The 19765-nt window shown below is 37.7% G+C and overlaps 1 protein-coding gene across 11 annotated transcripts in view; it reads left to right on the top strand.

Moving 5' to 3' along the window:
- BCAS3 (BCAS3 microtubule associated cell migration factor) overlaps positions 1-19765 on the top strand; it is a 576467-nt gene that overhangs the window by 403209 nt on the left and 153493 nt on the right. The window contains exons 25-26 of one of the 11 annotated variants that reach the window (XM_028498860.1): positions 10365-10501; positions 12520-12615. The exons of the other annotated variants lie outside the window; for them this stretch is intronic. Coding sequence (XP_028354661.1) covers positions 10365-10501; positions 12520-12600 — 218 coding nt within the window. The 3' untranslated portion in view covers positions 12601-12615. Of the gene's footprint in view, positions 1-10364; positions 10502-12519; positions 12616-19765 lie in introns of those variants that run through there. 11 annotated transcript variants of the gene reach the window in all.

The following is a 19765-nucleotide window of genomic DNA, read 5'->3' on the forward strand; positions in this document are numbered from 1 at the left end:
ACAGATGAATGGATAAAGAAGATGTGGCACATATATACAATGGAATATTACTCAGCCATAAAAAGAAACGAAATTGAGTTATTTGTAGTGAGGTGGATGGACCTAGAGTCTGTCATACAGAGTGAAGTAAGTCAGAAGGAGAAAAACAAATACCGTATGCTAACACATACATATGGAGTCTAAGAAAAAAAAAATGTCATGAAGAGACTAGGGGTAGGACGGGAATAAAACACAGACCTACTAGAGCATGGGCTTGAGGATATGGGGAGGGGGAAGGGTAAGCTGTGACAAAGTGAGAGAGTGGCATGGACATATATATATATACACTACCAAACGTAGGGTGGATAGCTAGTGGGAAGCAGCCGCATGGCACAGGGAGATCAGCTCGGTGCTTTGTGACCACCTAAAGGGGTGGGAAAGGGTGGGAGGGAGGGAGGGAGATGCAAGAGGGAAGAGATATGGGAACATGTGTATGTATAACTGATTCACTTTGTTATAAAGCAGAAACTAACACACCATTGTAAAGCAATTATACTCCAATAAAGATGTTAAAAAGAAAGAAAGAAAGAAAGAAAGAACTTACTCAAAATATTCTGAGTATCAGGCTTTTAGAGTTTCCTATCTCTAGACGTTATGTCTATGACCTGTGTTCTAGGCTAGAATTCTGGAATGTCTCAAATACATCTTTTACCATTTGTCTTTTAGCATGGACCATGCCAGTTAGAAAGAGCATGGATATGAATTATTGTGTAACGCTGATCAACGGCACATCTACCCGTGTGGTTTTTCCCTTACTTTTATAGTAATAAAAGAATAATAATTTTACCATCCTTCCATAATAAATAAACAAATAAATAAAAATATAAAAATGCAGGACAAGAAACTAAAACCTAGAAGAATATTTGTAAACGTGTTTAGGGTTATTTATTGGTGCCTTGCTCATTGGCAGTATAAAGTGTGTGTCACTTGTCATTAGCAGTAACAATTTCAGCACATTATGTTCTCTTTTTATTTATTCTGGTGGCAACATGTTTCTGAACAGGGCCACTGGCTGTGGGTCAAGAGGTCAGTCTTTGAGGTTAAGAGTGGATGGGGTCATTTACTATTAACCTAAGATTAGCAGCAAAGTTTTTTTTCTTTTTTTTTTCTTTTTAGCAGATTTCCTCCTATTTGTATAACATGCCAAATTAATCTTGCCCACTTTTAGAATTTCTCCTTTCTGATCTGAATTTTTTCTTAAATTTTATCGAAGGTATTTTTCTCTATCCAGATCTCTTTCTAGTTCCTTTTTGTTGTCCATGAAACAATGTGAACTTTTTCTAGGATTTAAAAAATTTCAGATATTTAAGATCCATTTCCAATGTACAAATACAGCTATTTCTTCTATTTTTGAAGTCTTAAGGTTTTTTCCCCCCACATATATACATACCAAAACCCCCAAAATATACAAACCAATACACAGCAGAATTTTAGGATTTCAGGGATGGATTCTTCCCTAAACCGGTTTTTTTGTTTGTTTGTTTGGTCGGTTGGTTGGTTGGTTGGTTGATTTTCTTTTGCTATTCTTGCTAATAAACAACATCCAACTCCTAAGCTAGCAAGTTTTCTTATTGCTGTTTAACTTTAGGTATCTATTTAGTTGGTGCCATGATATCCGAAACATTCTTTTTCTCTCCACTCTTCAGCAAAAGGAATCACCTGTTCAAATGTAGTTTCATTAGTCATCATGTATCAGTAGCAAGTGTTCCCTGTGGAATGTCTCCATGAGAATATCCACACAATTCCTAGTTTTTATTCTGGTATGAACCACAAGCCCACTCTAGAAGCTAAGTCGATGTTAGGTCTTTTATACCAAAATTGTTTCTCATTCGATTACTAGAAGGAGATTTTACTTAACTTTAAGAAACTATTGCTGGGACTTGCCTGATGGCACAGTGGTTAAGAATCCGCCTGCCAATTCAGGGGACGCGGGTTTGAGGCCTGGTCCAGGAAGATTCCACATGCCGCAGAGCAACTAAGCCCATGCACCCCAACCACTGAGCCCATGTGCCACAGCTACTAAAGCCCATGCGCCCTAGAGCCCATGCTCCACAACAAGAGAAGCCACTGCAATGAGAAGCCCGCACACCTCAACGAAGAGTAGCCCCCGCTCACCGCAATTAGAGAAAGCCCGCTTCAGCAACAAAGACCCAACACAGCCGAAAAAAACAAACAAGCAAAGGCCTTTAAAAAACAAACAAACAAACAATTGTTGTCGGTGATTCGCTTTCTTTTTGTCTCTAACCTTAGCAGTTGGCCTTAGCCTGTGAATAAGTATCTAATGACTACCCTATGGGTACAAGGTAAAACAATCAGGGAAAAGTCCTTAGTGCAGACTTCTCAGAGTGCAATATTGAGCTTAGTGGGTAAAAGAAGGAGAGGAAAGTAAAGTATATACATAAAATTTCAAACATATGAAACCTTTGATAAGGGAGAGATGAAAATCAACTGGATTTCTAATAATATTATACTGTAAAGAACAGCAAACTTCAAAGGGTATGGTCTTTGTTGCTAAGTTCCTTTCTATGCTTGGAGTTGAGGAAGGGAAAGAATATTTAAGGAAAGCTTTCTAAAGATATGACACCCAGGATGAGGAGGAGTTGAGTTGGTAGCAATCCAGGTAGACAGTATAGCATAAGTGAAGGTATAGAGGCAAGAAAACCCATGGTATGTTCCATGGGCTCATACAGAGGTTGCCATAATATAAATTCCTAGGCAGGGAGTTGTAAGAGATGAATCCAGAGCAGTGTGTGTGTTAGTTGAGGATTTTGGAGTTTATCTTATAAGGTATGGACACAGATTTTAAGCAGAAGAGGAGTGACATAGTCAGGCTTGCATTTCAAATGCAATTTGGTAGCTGCAGAGAAAGCAGATTTGAAGAAAAGTTAAGACCCGAGTCAGGGAGACTACGTAGAGTGTTGACCTGACCTAGGGCAGTGGTAAATGCAAATGAAAGGAGAAGAATGGAGAGACGTAGGATAGAAAGTTGAGAAGTGTTTAAGAGTAAAAATTGTTAGGCATGGTGATTGGATATTAGGCACGAGGAAGAGGGAGGAGTTTAATATGAATCCCAGGTTTCTACCTGTGCTAACTGAATGGAAAAAAGCAGTTTAATGGGGAACTTAATACTTGTAATTTTAGGAATGTTGAAATTGATGTACTTTTTTTTTTTTTTTTTTTTTTTTTTTTTTTTTTTGCGGTACGCGGGCCTCTCACTGTTGTGGCCTCTCCCATTGCGGAGCACAGGCTCCGGACGCGCAGGCTCAGCGGCCATGGCTCACGAGCCCAGCCGCTCCGCGGCATGTGGGATCCTCTTGGACCGGGGCACGAACCCGTGTCCACTGCATCGGCAGGCGGACCCTCAACCACTGCGCCACCAGGGAAGCCCTTGATGTACTTTTGAGACAACCAAGGCGGACCACCTCACCCTGAGTAAAAATTTGGGAGTTATCAGTGCAGACGAAAGAGAAAGTGTATGGAGTGAGAAAAGTGGTGGGTCAAGGGCAGACCCCGAAAATCAGCAAAATACCATAGACCTACAAAGGATGATTTGTTCAGAAAGAGTTGAGAAAGAATCAAGACTAGAACCCGCAAAGTGCAGTGCCACCAGAAGTCATGGGGGGGTGGGCATGGGGGTTTCGATCAGCAGTATCATTAAATATAGGATCATGTAATCGTCCTGGATGACAAGGATAGAAATATATATTGAATTGAGCAATTGGCAGATCACGAGAGGTGTTAGCAAGAGCAATTTGAACACAGCAGTAAACGTGAGAACCACACTACCACAAATTATGGAGTGAATAGGAATTAGTAGGAGGTGAGAAAACAGGACATGGGATGTCTCTGTTTTGATGTCATTTTAAAGAGCGGATTTTTTATTTTCCTTTAAAAAAAACTGGAGCATACTTATGGTCTGAAGGGGAAAATGCAGAAATAAGGAATGAATTAGAAATGGAAGAGAGATTGGATGCCTGACAGAGCAAGATCCCAAACAAGGAAGAGAAGATTGGTTTGGAGGCCTTGAAAAGAAGGAAGGTGAGCTCAGATTTGTGTAATAAGAAGAAATAGCTCTAGACATGTGGTGATATATTTGCATTTATAGACAATCAGCTGACGGATTAAGTTCCTTGGTCTCAAGCTCATACTATCACTCTTTTCTTGCCTTCTGTGCATTTAAGAGTAATTATTCCCCCCATCTCTCCTTAATTTTTACTTTTTACAGAGAGATACATACATAGTCCTGTAGCAATAATACCATAACTACCAAAAGGAAAAAAAAGAAAGGAAAGAAAATATAGGTTACCCATTAACATACTTCCAGAGGTAACATTTTGGTATAAACTTTTCACCTCTCTTTTGTGTATATGGGTGCATTTTTACAGTGACTATGTAGTATTCCATAATTTATTTAACCAGTCTCATGTTAATGAATATTTTATTTATTCCTTTGCTTTTGTTTGTTATGATATTGTTGGTTTGGTTTTTTGCTTTTATAAACAATGAATTCCTCGTACATTTTCATCTATTTTTGTTTATTTCCTCACAATAAATTTCTGGAAGTAGAAATGCTATCTATTGAGTAGGGGTTCTCTTTGGACTTTGATGTATATTGGCCTAATCATGTTTCACATTGTCAGGTTTGCACTGCCATATAAGAGAATGATTTCTTCTTACTCTCATCTTTTAAAGAGAGAGTTTGACAATACAATATGCAAAAGTTAGGTATCTTTCGCTTTACGTTTGCATTTCTTTGATGCTGATTATTTTTCATTTGTTTTGATCATTTAAGTGAATATTTTTGAGTATTTTCACTCATTACTTGAATAATTAAGCGTATAAGAAATTAATTACAATTATAATTATGAATTATAAGAAATTGTTTGAGTATAAGAAACTTTCAGCATGGCCTGCATAAGTAAGTATCTGTGACATAGCAATAATAAGGCCGGTTTGGCTTCAAGGAAAATCAAAAGGTGAATGACTTAGAGACTACTAACAAGTTGGTTGGGGGAATTCTTTCATTAAAGATGATGTTGTAAGTCTGTCCTTTGATCACAAACTGCTGGAAAAATAAAAGGAAAAAAAAAGAAAAGAAAATTTAGGAGACATGGCAAAGCTAAAGAACAATAGTAACAATAAAATAATAAAGACATTGAAAACTTAAAACTCAGTAACAATTTTAGACTGTATTTTTGGGTAGTAGTTCTCAGAAAACAGTACAGAGATATAAAAAAGTGAAATAATAGTTAAGAAATAAGGAGTTCAGAAACTTCAATATATATCTAGTAAGAGTTCCAAAATAAAATAGAGAAAATGACCAAGAAGTGATGCTCACATAATAACTAAGAGTTTTCTAGAATTGAAGAGATTTAGTCCTCAGATTGAAAGTATAACTTGGGTATTGAGCTGAATATATAAATACATTCATATCTGCATACTTTATTGTAAAATTGAAGATCCCTGATTTTTAAAAGTTAGCAGAGAGAAAAGGTATATTACCTACATAGGTATGAAAATTAGATAGCTAGCAGACTTCTGTTTGGTCACATTAGATGCTAGAAGACAATGGAGTAATACACCAAAGTGCTGAGCAAAAATAACTCTTAAATTACCATTCTATACCCAGCTAAAATTATCATTCAGTACTTTCATGGGGTAGTAAGAGTTTACTCCCGACTTTTTCTTGCTGGAAAAAAAATCGTTTAAAGATGTACTTCACCATGAAAATGTGAGTGCAGAGGGAAAGAGTGATATGCAAGATACAGAATTATTTTGGCAATTAACTTTGAATGTTATAATAACAATACGTTTCATGGAACTTAAATCCCAGACAATAATGACAAAGAAGCTGTGAGGATATTTGGTGGCAATTAAAGCATATTTAGGACAAATATTGTGATATTGAGTAACTTAGGGATTTTTATAGTTGTGTATTGTATAGTATGATAAAAATTAAGGGTAAACCATTAACAGAAACATATAGCTTCCAAACATATAGAGAAACATGATTATAGGAAACTATCAGTGCCATAGAAGGCAAGGGAGAACAGATCTTACAAAATAAGACGGTAGAAATAAGCCCCAATACATCAATGATCAAAATAAATATAAAAGACAGGGGATATAATATTAAACTTAAAAATCTAATCATATTCTGCTTACCAGAAAAAAGTACATCTGGAGATTGTGCTGTTAGCTTGTACCAATGGTGTGAAATTTTCAGTCAGAATCTACGGTTAGCAACAAATGGCTTTATTTTCTTTTCCTCATTATTACAAATATATTTGCGTGAGAGAAAAAAAATATCGCCTTGTAATTTCACAAATTTTGTCATCAATCACAGGTCACAGACGCTTCAAATATCCCATCAGTTAATTCCCCCAGCACTTGAAATTTTCATTGCGCTAAAGCTGATTGAAATTCTGAGCTGCCTTTACAGCAATTCCAGACATCAAGCTTCTGAGGATTTTTTTAAAGTTATACTAAGTATGTGACGCTTAAATTCATAGGCTAAATTTCCTTTTGGATTACTTTTCAAAGACTGAAAATGCTTATGTCAGGAAATATTTTCTCTTTCCATCTCCCGGCTTCCCTGTTTGTCAACTATTCTATTCTGACCTCTAAGATGGGGTTCACATTTTAATTACAGTTATGTATGGCAGTCTCCATCTGCCATAGCCAGTCAGCCTGCAGGCTTGCAGAGAGAGAAAGAGAGAATGTAATACAGGACTTCTTTCTGACAAGCTAGATATCTTGCTGTTTTCCCTTTACAATTAGACTCTCTAAATAATAATCTGTTGCAGTGACTGAATGACCCTGTAAATTATCAAATATTAGAAATCTTCAGTTTTTGGAAGTGTATCACTTTAAGCATTAGCAATCTATTTCTTTTCAATTAAATTTCTTTATTCTTCACGTATGCATTTGTGCTTATGGACAGAAGGACTTAATTAAATTTATGAAAGTTGTAAAAATTTGCTGTTTATGCTCTTATTCCCATTTAACTGCAGATGAAAATTGGTTGTTCAGGATGAATTATCCTTAATGGAATATTCTTCCCTCCCGTCCCTGTGGGGCCCCTCCCCCAACTGTACTCTCCCTAATAATATTTCTAAACTTTCTAGTTTGCTGTGACTACAGTTATCCACAGATTAAACATAGATTTTTTTTCTGTCTGGTAATTTGCGTAAGAAATGATCTGATTGGATCTTTAGGAATGAATTTATTTGCAGGCTGTAATAATGATCAAAAGCCCAAACTGATTTTTATCTTTTTGTCCCATTAAGGTACAAGCATCTCATTTTTAAAAATTTATGGACATTAGCATCAGAAGTATTTATACATAGTTTTGAAACTGAAAATATAGCTTTTTTTTTTTAACCTCTCACATAACTGTAGGGACAGTTACCTCTGCAGATCTATCTAGGGCACTTTTCAGATTCATACATGTAAATGAGAAAACGCATTTGTTGCTGCTGATACATCCTTGCTGTGACTATAGCTGAAATCACTGCAGTCTGAATAACTAAAGAGAAGCTATTCCATAACACAGTGAATCTCAGAATTTATTTTTTCAACTGATACTTCCAGCTCTGGATTCTGTGACATTTGCCCAAAGGGAAACACCGGTCCCTTGGATTACACTGTGCATCCATTGTCTGAACTGTCACAGCAATAGCGCGTAAAGCTGTTTGTGTAGCGTGCTAACTCTATCAGGGTCAGTTCCAGTCTGTGGCCGCTAAAAATGAAAACCATGCCCCAACCGGGACAAGAGCAGGGTCAACAGCTGGCAAAGGATATGGCAATCATTTATATAAATATGCTTTCTCAAGCCCACAAAAACAAAAAACCCCAACCCAACAGCTGGGAAGGGTTGGAAGTAGCCCCAAGGCTGGTTAGTCCCCTTCCAGATGGGGAGGTTAGACTGGGGCTAGCCAGACTGCTCCACATAGACTTCCGATTCGCATTAGAAATGAAAAGAGGAGAGGAAAGGGAAAAGGAAGAAAGGCTACAAGCATGACTGCTCTGTTTTTCACCTAACTTAATCAAATAAGTGAAGACTTTCCGAGACGGAAGGCTTGCATTTATCGGCATTCACGCTCCGTTTTTTCTGTTTATCATAGTGTCTAATACACTTCTTAACTGCTTAAACAGAAAGCATATATGCTCTAAAGCATAGTTTATATATAATGTCATGGTTATTTGTAGACAGATTGAAGAACCGATCTCAGATTTATGTCCTGTTTACATCTTCCAAACACTTATGTAGAACATTCAGTGCTAGAGAAGATAATAATTGTGGTGTTGGCTCACTCCCAGAACTTTATCCAAGGGATGGGGTTCATTTTTGTAATTTGATTTACTTTATAATACATCGCTATTGCACATCTAATATATCCTACACAATAACGAATACCATTTTCCTGAGTTCATCTTAAGGTTGCATACCATGAGGCAAAGTATTACTTTTATAACCTGTCGATGCTACAAGAGGCAAAGGTGGAGAGTATATGACTTTCGAACTCTTCCAGAGTGACATAGTGAAATAAAAGGCACCACAGTGACGATGAAAAATTTGTCCTCATTATCTAGAAATGGGCAGCTTCCTCCTGATAATGGAAAGTTCTGCTGAAGCCAAATTGAATGGCAAGCAGCACTTTCCTCCTCTCCAGCCTTCTATTTGCTTGAGAGAAAGCTTACATAATGAATACATTCTTTAGGTGTAGGATGAACTCATGATATTGGAATCCATAAAGAGACATAAATTAGGGTCTTTTGCCAAAATTGAGGCATTGTCTTAGAGAATGTGCTCGTCCTACACAGAAGTTAAATAATGTATTTTTCTTCTTGTAATGATCGGCCTGAAATACACATGTTAGCTTTACTCATAGAATGTCATAACTAGAAGGAACTTCAGTGATCATCTCAGATACCTCCTCTCATCTTACTGCCAGAGTAGTAGAGATCTCAGAGGTAGAATGTGCAATTGGAGGATGATGTGGACCCCTCATCAGGTATGCATTTCCCAGCTGCAGTTATACAGAGGACCCTGTCCTGAGGAAGAATAGTGCTAAGCCAAGCTGGACAAAGACCTGCAGAAGACCTGGATTATCAGCTCTATCTGTTGATCCCAGATTTACCCAGATCTGCTGTGTAATTGTACTTACTTCCTACTTTACTGTGGCCCTATAGTGTCGAAGCAAGTGTCACTGAAGCATCAACATTTTATTAGCTATTTTGACGGTTTCTAGATTGTTTTAGTCAGATATTTCCTTGGAGAACTAATAAGGTGAGTGAGTTAGGTGTGTTAGGAGTCTGTCTTCTCTGTCTAGGTAGTTCTAGCTTTTAAGCATTTTGAGGGCAAGAAAACTAGGTCTTATTCACGTTTGTATCCACTGAGTCTTGCACGTATGAAAGTACCCAGCAGATGTTTGCTGCTGTGAAATTAACGTGTAGGAAATGCTGATTTCCGAATCATTCAGTCATTTAAATGTTTTCTCCTATAATATCTGCATCCATTTTATGCTAAATTTTGGGGGGGAGGATAGGCACTGTTTATTACCTTAATTTATATAGTAGATCAGTTAGTTATGTTTTGCAGGAGAGAGAATATGGAAAAGGTGTTTTTGACAAGTTATTATTGCTGTTCCTGCCACCTTCAGTTCCATTAACCTGGCCCTTTTTTAGTTTCTGTGCACTTACTTTTTGGTTAATCTTCTATTTGATTTTAATACACTGTTCAGTTTGTCTCGAACATTTTCTTAGCATTTACCTACAAACATTAAGTACAAAAGCAAGACAGGCTTAGAGGTTGCTCAGAATTTAAGAACTAGTGGCTTGATTTCCTGACTCTGGAAGTCTAAATGTTTCCTTAGATTGATGCAGATTAGTTTAACCTAATTGGAGGTTTGAAAGGTGCATGTTTCTAAAGCTTTTAAGATAATGATACTTAGAAATCACTGATTCTTCCCTGATGACTAATGTCTTTAATAGATGTTTACAAGCTCCAAAGACTTTTAATATATTTTACCATACTCTGATGACTAGTAATATACAACTGAAACAAACATTTTCTATAGCTTGTAATTCTTAGTGAATAAAAGTATTTGGTGGAGGCTGTCCTTCCTGAATTTAGTTAATGCAGCTCTGCATCTTATTTTTATGTTTCTTAAAACTTTCCCAATCTATATATAATACATTGCAGCCTTGCTGGGATATATAAGAAAGGTATTTCTTCCTTCCATTTTCTTTCCCTCTTTTAGCCATTTGTATACCATGTACAACCACGTAATACATGTGTTTATATCTATTCTATTTTATAGAATATATGTGCAACCTGCCGGCCTTACTCTTTCCTCTCCAAGCTGCCTGTGGAGAGGCTACCAGCACTTCTCTACCAAACATTGGAGAAACAGAGAATGACAATATATTGACTGAACTTTCCTCTCTTAGTTTAAAGGTGAATACTAGCTACCACAACCGAATTTAGGATGCGATTAATACCATTGTTTAGGTGTGTATGTGATTCATTGTGGTTATCTAATCATATATACTTTTCCTTGTAATTTGTAGTCTGACTGTGCCTTATCAAAGGTTTAGGACAATGATGAACAAGTCAAAAGAAGTACTTTCAGGGTGGACAAATGTTGATTTTTAACCAGCAGACACAGAAGGTGAAGCTCCTTTCTCAGACAGTGACAGGTTGATTTTGAATGGATCCCTATGATCTTTGTAAAGTGTATTCATGCCTGTAATCTTGTCCTAAGCATTAGATTCTATCTCTATCACTTTTCAAAAAGCCCCGTAAAGTTAGTTGCCCAAAAGGACCTGAAAACCTCTTTCTAGACTTCCACCTTACTTCAGGGCCCTAGGGTCATAACCTCTTAACCTTACAGGTTAGAGGTCTCTTGCTTTTTGATCTTTCTTGGTTCCTTAGTTTTTGCCTACTTCCTCCACAACATTCAAGCCTTGTTATATAAGGAAATTGGAAACACCAATTTTGGATGAGATAAGAGTTACCCTCTCTTCCAGAATAATGCAAAAAGATGATTTTAAATAGAAACATGCTTGGGAAAAAACTTAACAAAACTAACTACAGCATCCTGTCTAAGCCAGTTGGAATTGGCCCCTTCATTTCTTGTCCTCCAAAACAAGAACAAAAAACCAGCAACAACAACTTAGAATTTACTGTTGACTTAGTAGATAAAATTTTTATTTAGGTCACAACACAGCTTGCTTGAGACATCAGAGGGATTCAAAAAGGTTTGAGTGACTGGGAAGTGGATTAATAAAATTGGTTGGTTAACTTAATATTCTTGCCCTACTGGTCAGTATGCTCTTTGATAATAGTAATAACTAACATCAATATGGTACTTACTGTTGACAAAGCATTATCACATTTATTATTTTATAGCCATATCAATTTAGTGAGAGAGAGAGAGATTATCTTCATTTCACAGTAAAGGAACTTGAGCTTCAGAAAAGGTCCTTGACCTGCCCAAAGCCAGATAGAAAATAAATGGCAAAGCTGGTGTGGAATGTTAGCCTCCTGGATCCTGATCCTTTGCAGCCAACCAAACGTTCCTATTGGAGAGGCTTTAGGAGTGGAGCAAATTTCTTTTGATTCTCAAACTAGGGTGGTGGTAAGATATCTTCAGTTGTTTGACTGCCCGGCTGTCTCTCTCATTTTGTTAATATGTTTTTATTGTTTATTTATTATTATATTATCTTGCTTTTGTTCCAACCAATATTTGGGTTTTGTTTCTTTGCCACACCCATGGTGCCAGGTATGATTAGACTGAATTCTTAATTCTCCAAATGAAGAAACTTCTTTGAGCCTGATAATCAAGTACTGAAACTACAAATAGAATTGGAAAATGCACTTTTTTGATGGGATACCTCTCTCCACCCCTGCCTGAGCCCAGTAATATCCCCATTAGAAAGGAAAGGAATGGAAAGGAGAGGAGAGGGGAGGGAAGGGGAGGGAGGAAAGGAGGGAGAGAGGAAGGAAGGAAGGAAGGAAGGAAGGAAGGAAGGAAGCCTCACAAAGGATTTTGAAGCCAAGTTAGAAGCTCTGAGACATTTTTAGCAGGACAGGTGTTTGTCTTTGATCCTTACTCAGGAAGTATTGTTCACCCATCCACCAGACAGAGCAAAAGAGGACAAATAGTAAAAAAACTTATAGGTCATTATTCAGTTGTCTTTCAGTCCCATTAAAATTATGAGATCTTGCTTTTAAAAAACATTAAGATACATTGTAACTCAAACCAAAAATCAAACAATGACAGCAATATTTTTTCTCAAATGCAGACTACCTGACATTGGCAAATATCTACTAGTAGCAAAATCAGAACCAGGAGGCCTGTGAATAATAATCATACCTCCAAACTGTGTTAATCACCTACTTGTCTATCTCACAATAGCGCTGAAGTGTGTGTGTGTATTCTGAATTTATTTTTGTTTTATCTGGCTTGCCAGCTGAATAAGGGGGCAAAGAATGTAATGTGGAAACTATCCATTGCCACTGTGAACGGATCCAAGAGGAATTCCTCAAGCTGAGAACATGAGCTGTGAGCAACATGTTTAAATAGCTAAATATCCAAAGTTTGAGTCAAGTCCATTTATTTTGGGGGGTACACTCTCTTCTTTGAGGCTTAAAGGAGTCCCTTTGACTTAGAGTATAACAGATGTGGTGCTGGAGGAGGTGAGAGACTGGAAGCCTAAAGAGTTTGCCCAGGTTGTGGTTGATGGTGAGAGAGAATGGTGCAGCTCCATGTACATGACGTACAGTCCACGTGCAATCCAAAAAAGCCAGGGACTTTTAAAGGCTTTTCTGTACACTCCGAAGAAATGAGGGGAGAGGTAGGGGAGAGGTAGGAGAGCGGTAGGGGAAAGGAAGGTCACATTTTTGAGTACTTTTTATGTGTTGGATGCCATTCCAGAAGTGTCACATTTAGTTCTATTAACACTCTTAGTAGGTAGTGATTTTTACCACCATTTTGCAGAGGAGGAAACGTGATACGTGAAATGACTTGCGCAGTCCAACAGAGCTATCAAGGTTGGGGGTCAGGATTTGATCCCAGATCTGGCTCCAAAACCCATACTTTTCTCAATTGCCTTGAAACATTATTCAAAGCATTCACTAGAACTCTCAACACCGAGTTTACTTTCCTTCTGATTTTCCTTGTTTTTCTGCCCTAGGCTATCTGGGCTAATCACTCCATTAGTTAGAATAAGAATACATCGGGCCCCAAATCTTGTTTGATCTCTGGATGGGCCAAATGAATTTTTTATAAAGCAAAGCTGAGGATTTTATAGCATCACCATTGGGCTGCCGTTGTGACAAAAGTGTGAGAGATGAGCTGAGAGTGTGTCTGACTCAATGGCAACCCAGAAAAGCAACTCAAAAGCACACGTCCTGTCGCTCTCACAGGGTCTGACTATTTGAAAGGAGTAAAAGTAATGCATCAGAAGTAGAAATAAACAGCCTGAATAACTTATACCAAGTCAGTAGCTTTTCAACAGTAAAGCTGACTCTTTTGTATCTGTCTTGTTTCAATTTAGGTAATCAAGATACTGAATTTTCTCTGAGCAGGTTTATATTTATAGTATCAGCATCATGACGAAGGTGGTCTTAGTCCTCTGTTGTGAATTAGGGCTCATATTAAATTATGTATAATTGCTGGAGAAGTTTGCTAATGCCTGTGCTTATTACCTCTCGTTTCAAAAAAAAAATTTTTTGGTGCCTGCTAAATCTAAAAGGGAAGAGTTTTTCTTACAATTTCAGGACTTCTTTTTTTTTGAGTTATTTTTAAAATATAAGCACCTTGCTCTGTCCATCTTTGGTCTCTGCTGGTTGTGATCAGGAGTACATGCTTTTTGTCTGTCCCACCTTCTTTTCATTTAGTATTCGAAAAATAAACATTTTCATCTATCATCACACTTTTCACTTTAAGAATTTTTAAAAACCATTAATAACTATCCTTCAATCATTCCATAGTTTAAGTGCATAGTAACAGTTTCTGCGTGGGCAGATTGAGTTTGGTGTACAGAAAGAATAGGCAGTCTTTAAAAAGTCATTTTTAGAGAGTAAAGATTAATGAAGAGAACTAAACGTCAGTCCAGCCAGGAAGAACCTTCTGCCCTGAGTAGTTGAGAAGAGTCCTGCAGAGTGTATTTTCCTTTCTCTCTCTCCCTTCATTACTATTTTTATTTTATTTTTGTCTTCCTGACTTCTGGGGGACAATGGGGCACAAAAAAGACAGTTTATGAAGAACTTAACAATTTCCACATTGTCATCTGTGTAAAATCAGGCAAAGAATAATTAACAGATGTACCACAGAATAGTTAGGGAGAATAGTGATCAAAAGGGCTTGAAAAGATATTTCGAAATACATGGAAACTTCCAGCTACATATTTTGCTTTCTGTTCATCTTTGTAAACTTTTTTTTTTTTCCAGGTTGAGTGTGATTCTTTTTTTCCAGCTGGAACTTTCAGCTTTGTCCCTAGGACCAAAGGCTCCATCAGTATCACTCTGTTTTCAATGTACTAGTATCTTCACCTTGGCAGTCAGTAGGGGATAGTCAGCCCTGCCCTTGGCCCTGAGCTAATGAATCGCAGAGCCCTCCAAGCTCTGAAGTGACAGAGGGGAAAGGGCAGAGAATGGAACCAAGAGATCATTTAAAATGGGGTTCAAGTTGTGAAGGCATGCCGGCCCCCTTCTTTCGCAGCTGGGGTTTTGGCTGCGTGTCCCTTGGCTTGTTCAGCATGGTGACCCTGGCTGCCTGTGATTTACTAACTGTTTTACAAACATTTCCTCACTCTGGGAGGTTTGATATACTCTTCATCCTCCTCAGCTCAGCAGAGTCACTCAGGGTCTGAGCCAAACCTGCCTTTGTTTACAACTTTTCCGGAAATTTTCACAGGGGCGGGGGGGAAAAGCCCCTCCCTCCTCTTCCAGTGTTTTATTTTTAAGTCAACACTTTCCCCAAGTTTATTTGTGCTAAACCAAGTTCTCCTACAAGGTATTGCTCTATATTCAAATGGGAATTGCTGCTTTTCTATAAATAGAATGAAGGTCATGTGAACGAGTTCAGAAAAATCTAAATATCACATTTTACTGGACCTTTACATTTAGTTAACTATTTTTTGAAAATAATGTTCCATGTTTGGATTTGTCTTTTTTTCCCACATTCATATTGGACTGACCATTATGTGAAACACTGAATTTGGGAAACATTGAGTGGAATCTTTTTTAAACTAAAATACCCATGTTAAAAATAACAAAAATTGTTGTTGCTTCGTCACTGTAACTTTCTTTAAAACAGAGTTTATAGCCCTTACATTAAGTATTTCTGGAATACGATTACCTTAGAAAACACAGTACCAGGGCTTTTTTCTTTAAATCTCATTCCCATTGTATTATTCAGTCTTTGCGTTGGCTGAGAACGGAAAAATGCCTTGGAACTTATTAAACATCAAGAATAATTTGAAGAAAAATTAAAGAGTAATAGGATAAAAAATTAGGAAGTCCAATTCCATCTGAAGTCAAAGGCTAACTTCTGATTCACACTAAGAAGAAATTAAGTCAGTAGCAATTTCTGACAAATATGCAATCGGTTACTCCCTAGTCTGCTCATTTTTCCAGTTCACTGTTAAAATGGAGAGAATTTTAAGACTCTCTTGAAATAAAAAAGTGACTTTCTTTGGAACTTACCTATCTGGGAAATACAAGAAGTATTATTTTTCTCTTTTCTACCCACCTGTCAAAAAAAAAAAAGGTTGAAAGTGAAAGAAAAAAAACAAACATCTATCATTTCTTTCCTCCTTTTCTGTCTTCTAGAGCCAGAACAGACAGTATATCCTAAGAGGGATACAGTCAGAGACCAGTTTGCTGATAAAATGTGTTTTAGGAAGGAAAATTTGTTTTATTTCAACAAATCCAGCTGGACTTCCTGGTGGGCCTCCCACCTTGTCAACATCAATAGCATTTATCTGTTGACTAACAGAAGACCACCAGAATGAGGTATTTCCATTTCTGCGTATTTCTAAGTCTACAGGAAAGATAGCTGTTAAGAGAGCTAGTATGGAGGAAATGGCAAACAAACACCATAGGTGATCCTGTGTGACATTCAGGAACTGTTGCAGACTTCCAATGCTCAAGACAGTCTCCTCAGCCATAATGTCATTGACCTTGACATGCTCAGAACAAATTGGTCTTTGTGATTGCTACCACATGCTGTCGTGCTTTCTTACCCCTCCATTGGTCTAAAGGGAAGTGGGCAGGAAAGAGAGCTGCTCATCAGAGAATGTGCTTCTTTTATGTTCTCTAGACCCTTGTTCAGCTGCTTTTCCCACTCTGGTTAGTCTGAAAATGGCTAATTTAAAGTGGCCTAAGCAACTCCCCTGGTGGCGCAGTGGTTAAGAATACGCCTGCCAATGCAGGGGACACGGGTTCAATCCCTGGTCCGCGAAGATTCCACGTGCCACGGAGCGACTAAGCCCATGTGCCACAACTACTGAGCCTGCGCTCTAGAGCCTGTGAGCCACAACTACTGAACCCACGTGCCACAACTACTGAAGCCCGCACACCTAGAGCCCGTGCTCCACAACAAGAGAAGCCACCGCAGTGAGAAGCCTGCGCACCACAACGAAGAGTAGCCCCACCTCGCTGCAAGTAGAGAAAGCCTGAGTGCAGCAGCGAAGACCCAATGCAGCCAAAAATAAATAATAAATAAATAAATAAATAAATAAAGTGGCCTAAGCTTTGTAGGACCTGTGGAGTGTACCGAGTTTTACCCAAGTACTTAACAGACGAGTAGTCTTGGTATTCTTAGGGTGTGAACTGTGTCAGGAGCAGAGTTTCAGGCAGACACAATCAGAAGGACAGATTTTTTTATCAATTAGGAAGATAATTTTTGCCCCAAAGGCCTTTATGCTATCTGTGTCCATCAGATCAGTAGAATCTGAGCTTTTAAAGGAAAAACAATGATATCTCTTTTCCCACCTAAAGGGCGAGATGTGCATATTCCTGAATTATACTTCTCTTTTACTTCTGTAGGTTTTTCACGTATGGGGTAACATAAGTTTTAGCCTAAGTTTTAGAGGACTGTTTCTAGCACTCTAGTTATAGGCACTTGATAAATGTTGCATGAATGAGTGAGTCTTGCACAATTCAGGATGTGTCGGGTAAGTCATAATCTAGGCAAAAGCCTTACCTAGTACCATCAAATCATCACCTTTGAAACAGGAACTTAAAATCAAATCACACCTTTGATTTTTAGCTTAAGACCGATCCATTAGCTTTTGCAGTGCCGTACGCCTTGACACATACACTGGAGTGACTGCCTGTCGGAATAGCAGGGATGCTCGTGGCACCCTGGGGCATTTTTTGGGCATCGTATGCACAGCCTTCCCCATATTCTGAGTCAGAGCTGTCTGGATGATTCTTGAGCTCTGGGAACAACTTATTTTTACAACAAGTAGGCATATTTTATCTTGCTTTGTGTGTGTATGTATATCTGTATATATAGATCTATACATTATGCTAGTTATTTTGTGGCACTACGAATAACTATAATATTAACTAAAACTACTTTTTAATGTTCGAAAGTCATGAGGTGGTTTTTCCCTATGAATGTAGCAGGTTTTACTTTGACTCTATCTAGTTCTTTTCTTTTCTTTTTTTTTTTTTAATATTTATTTATTTGGCTGTGCCGGGTCTTATATGCGGCAGGCGGGATCTAGTTCCCTGACCAGGGATGGAACCCGGGCCTGCTGCATTGGGAGCGTGGAGTGTTAGCCACTGGACCACCAGGGAAGTCCCTATCTAGTTCTTTTTTTAACTTGAAGAATTCAATGTAGATCCAAAATAATTTTGTTTTGAAAGAACAGGGGTATTAGGGGAACAACTGACATGAAAGCTACAAAGGAGTATGTTTTTCAAGTATCTTTTTATATGACGACACAGTATTAATATTTGTTCTTAGACCTTTTTCAAGTTTTCTGCGTATAAACTCTTGCAGTATGCCAGAGATAGCAGAGATGTTTCTTATTTTTTAATTATTTTATTTTATTAAAAAAATTTTTAATGGAAGGGTAGTCGATTTGCAATGTTGTGTTAGTTTCAGGTGTACAGCAGAGTGATTCAGTAATGTGTGTATGTGTGTATTCTTTCCCAGATTCTCTTCCATTAGAGGTTATTAAAAGATACTGAGTATAGTTCCCTGTGCTATATAGTAGGTCCTTGTTGTTTATGTATTTTATACACAGTAGTATGTATCTGTTAATCCCAAACTCCTAATTTATCCCTCCCCACCCCAATTTCCCCTTTGATAACCATAAGTTTGTTTTCTATGTCTGTGAGTCTGTTTCTGTTTCGTAAATAAGTTCATTTGTATCATTTTTTTAGATTCCACATATGATATCATGTGATATTTGTCTGTCTCTGTCTGACTTTCTACACTTAGTATGATAATCTCTGGGTCCATCCATGTTGGTGCAAATGGCATTATTTCATTCTTCTTTATGGCTGAATAGTATTCCATTGTATATATTTACGACATCTTCCTTATCTGTTCATCTGTCAATGGAGCAGGGATGTTTCTTAAACTTTTATCTGTACATGCGTAAAAGCATAGAAATTCAATTTTCTTCCCTGTTCTCATACTACTATATCTACTGCTCTCCAACCTATGATTTTCCTCTCACCAATTTATGTGGTAGATGCTGTCTCCCTGTCAGTATATATTGTACATATAGATCTACCTTATTCTTTTTACTGTCTGTATATTAATAATAATGGATAATATTTCTAGAGGCAGCTGTGTATTAATTCATTTAATCTTCACTATAACTTTAGGATATAAGTATTGATAGATGAGGAAATTGAGTTTAAAAAAGGTTATAGATGTGCCCAAGGTTACAGAGACAGTAAAAGCCAAGGCTGGATTCAAACCAAGATATTCTGGCTCGTTGGCCTGTGCTCCTGTTCATTGAGTTCTTTTCAATAGCATTCTGCTGTATGGAGGTATTATAATCGATTTAACTGCCTCCCTGTGGCAGTGTTTTTAAAATGTTTGCTTCTATGAACAAAGCTGCAGTGAACATCTTTGTACCTATTTCCTTGTGTACTGAGTAGCGTCTTAAAAGCATGGATATAACTGCCCTCTCCAACCACTCCCACCCCAAGCAATACCTGTGTTGCTTCAAAACCCAGGTGAGGAGAAAATCTGCCCTGTCACAAGGCTCAAGGAAATTCAGCTGTCAAAGGGTCCGTTTTCCCAAGTTTTCTTGGAGCTGTGAGATTTAAACTAAGGTAGAAACAATGCATATACATATTTGTGTCTTGTTTGGTGAAAGTGGTGGGGCAGGATAATGTTTTTGGTTTTGCTGAGATTTTATTAGTAACATGGCTTTGTAAAACTCTCAGTAGGATTCTTGCACTTAAGTGGAATCAGAGCAAGAAAAGTATTGTTAGTATTACTAATCTTCCTTTCATATAAGAACCTGGATGGAGAAGAAAAATCTTAGGAGGTAATATTGATCACCTCTTTAAGTTATTTTTAAAGTGTATAGTAATGATAATAAGTAGGGCTATTTAAAAAATCCCCTTCGAAAAATATTTCCAACCACATGTGCAGAAACTTACAGAGACTGGGACATTTAGGAACCCAGAAAGAAGTTAAAGAAATGCCTCTCTGAATCTAGGGTAGAAATCACCTGT

The sequence above is a fragment of the Physeter macrocephalus genome, chromosome 14 (genome assembly GCF_002837175.3).
Source record: "Physeter macrocephalus isolate SW-GA chromosome 14, ASM283717v5, whole genome shotgun sequence".
Classification (NCBI taxonomy): Eukaryota; Metazoa; Chordata; class Mammalia; order Artiodactyla; family Physeteridae; genus Physeter; species Physeter macrocephalus.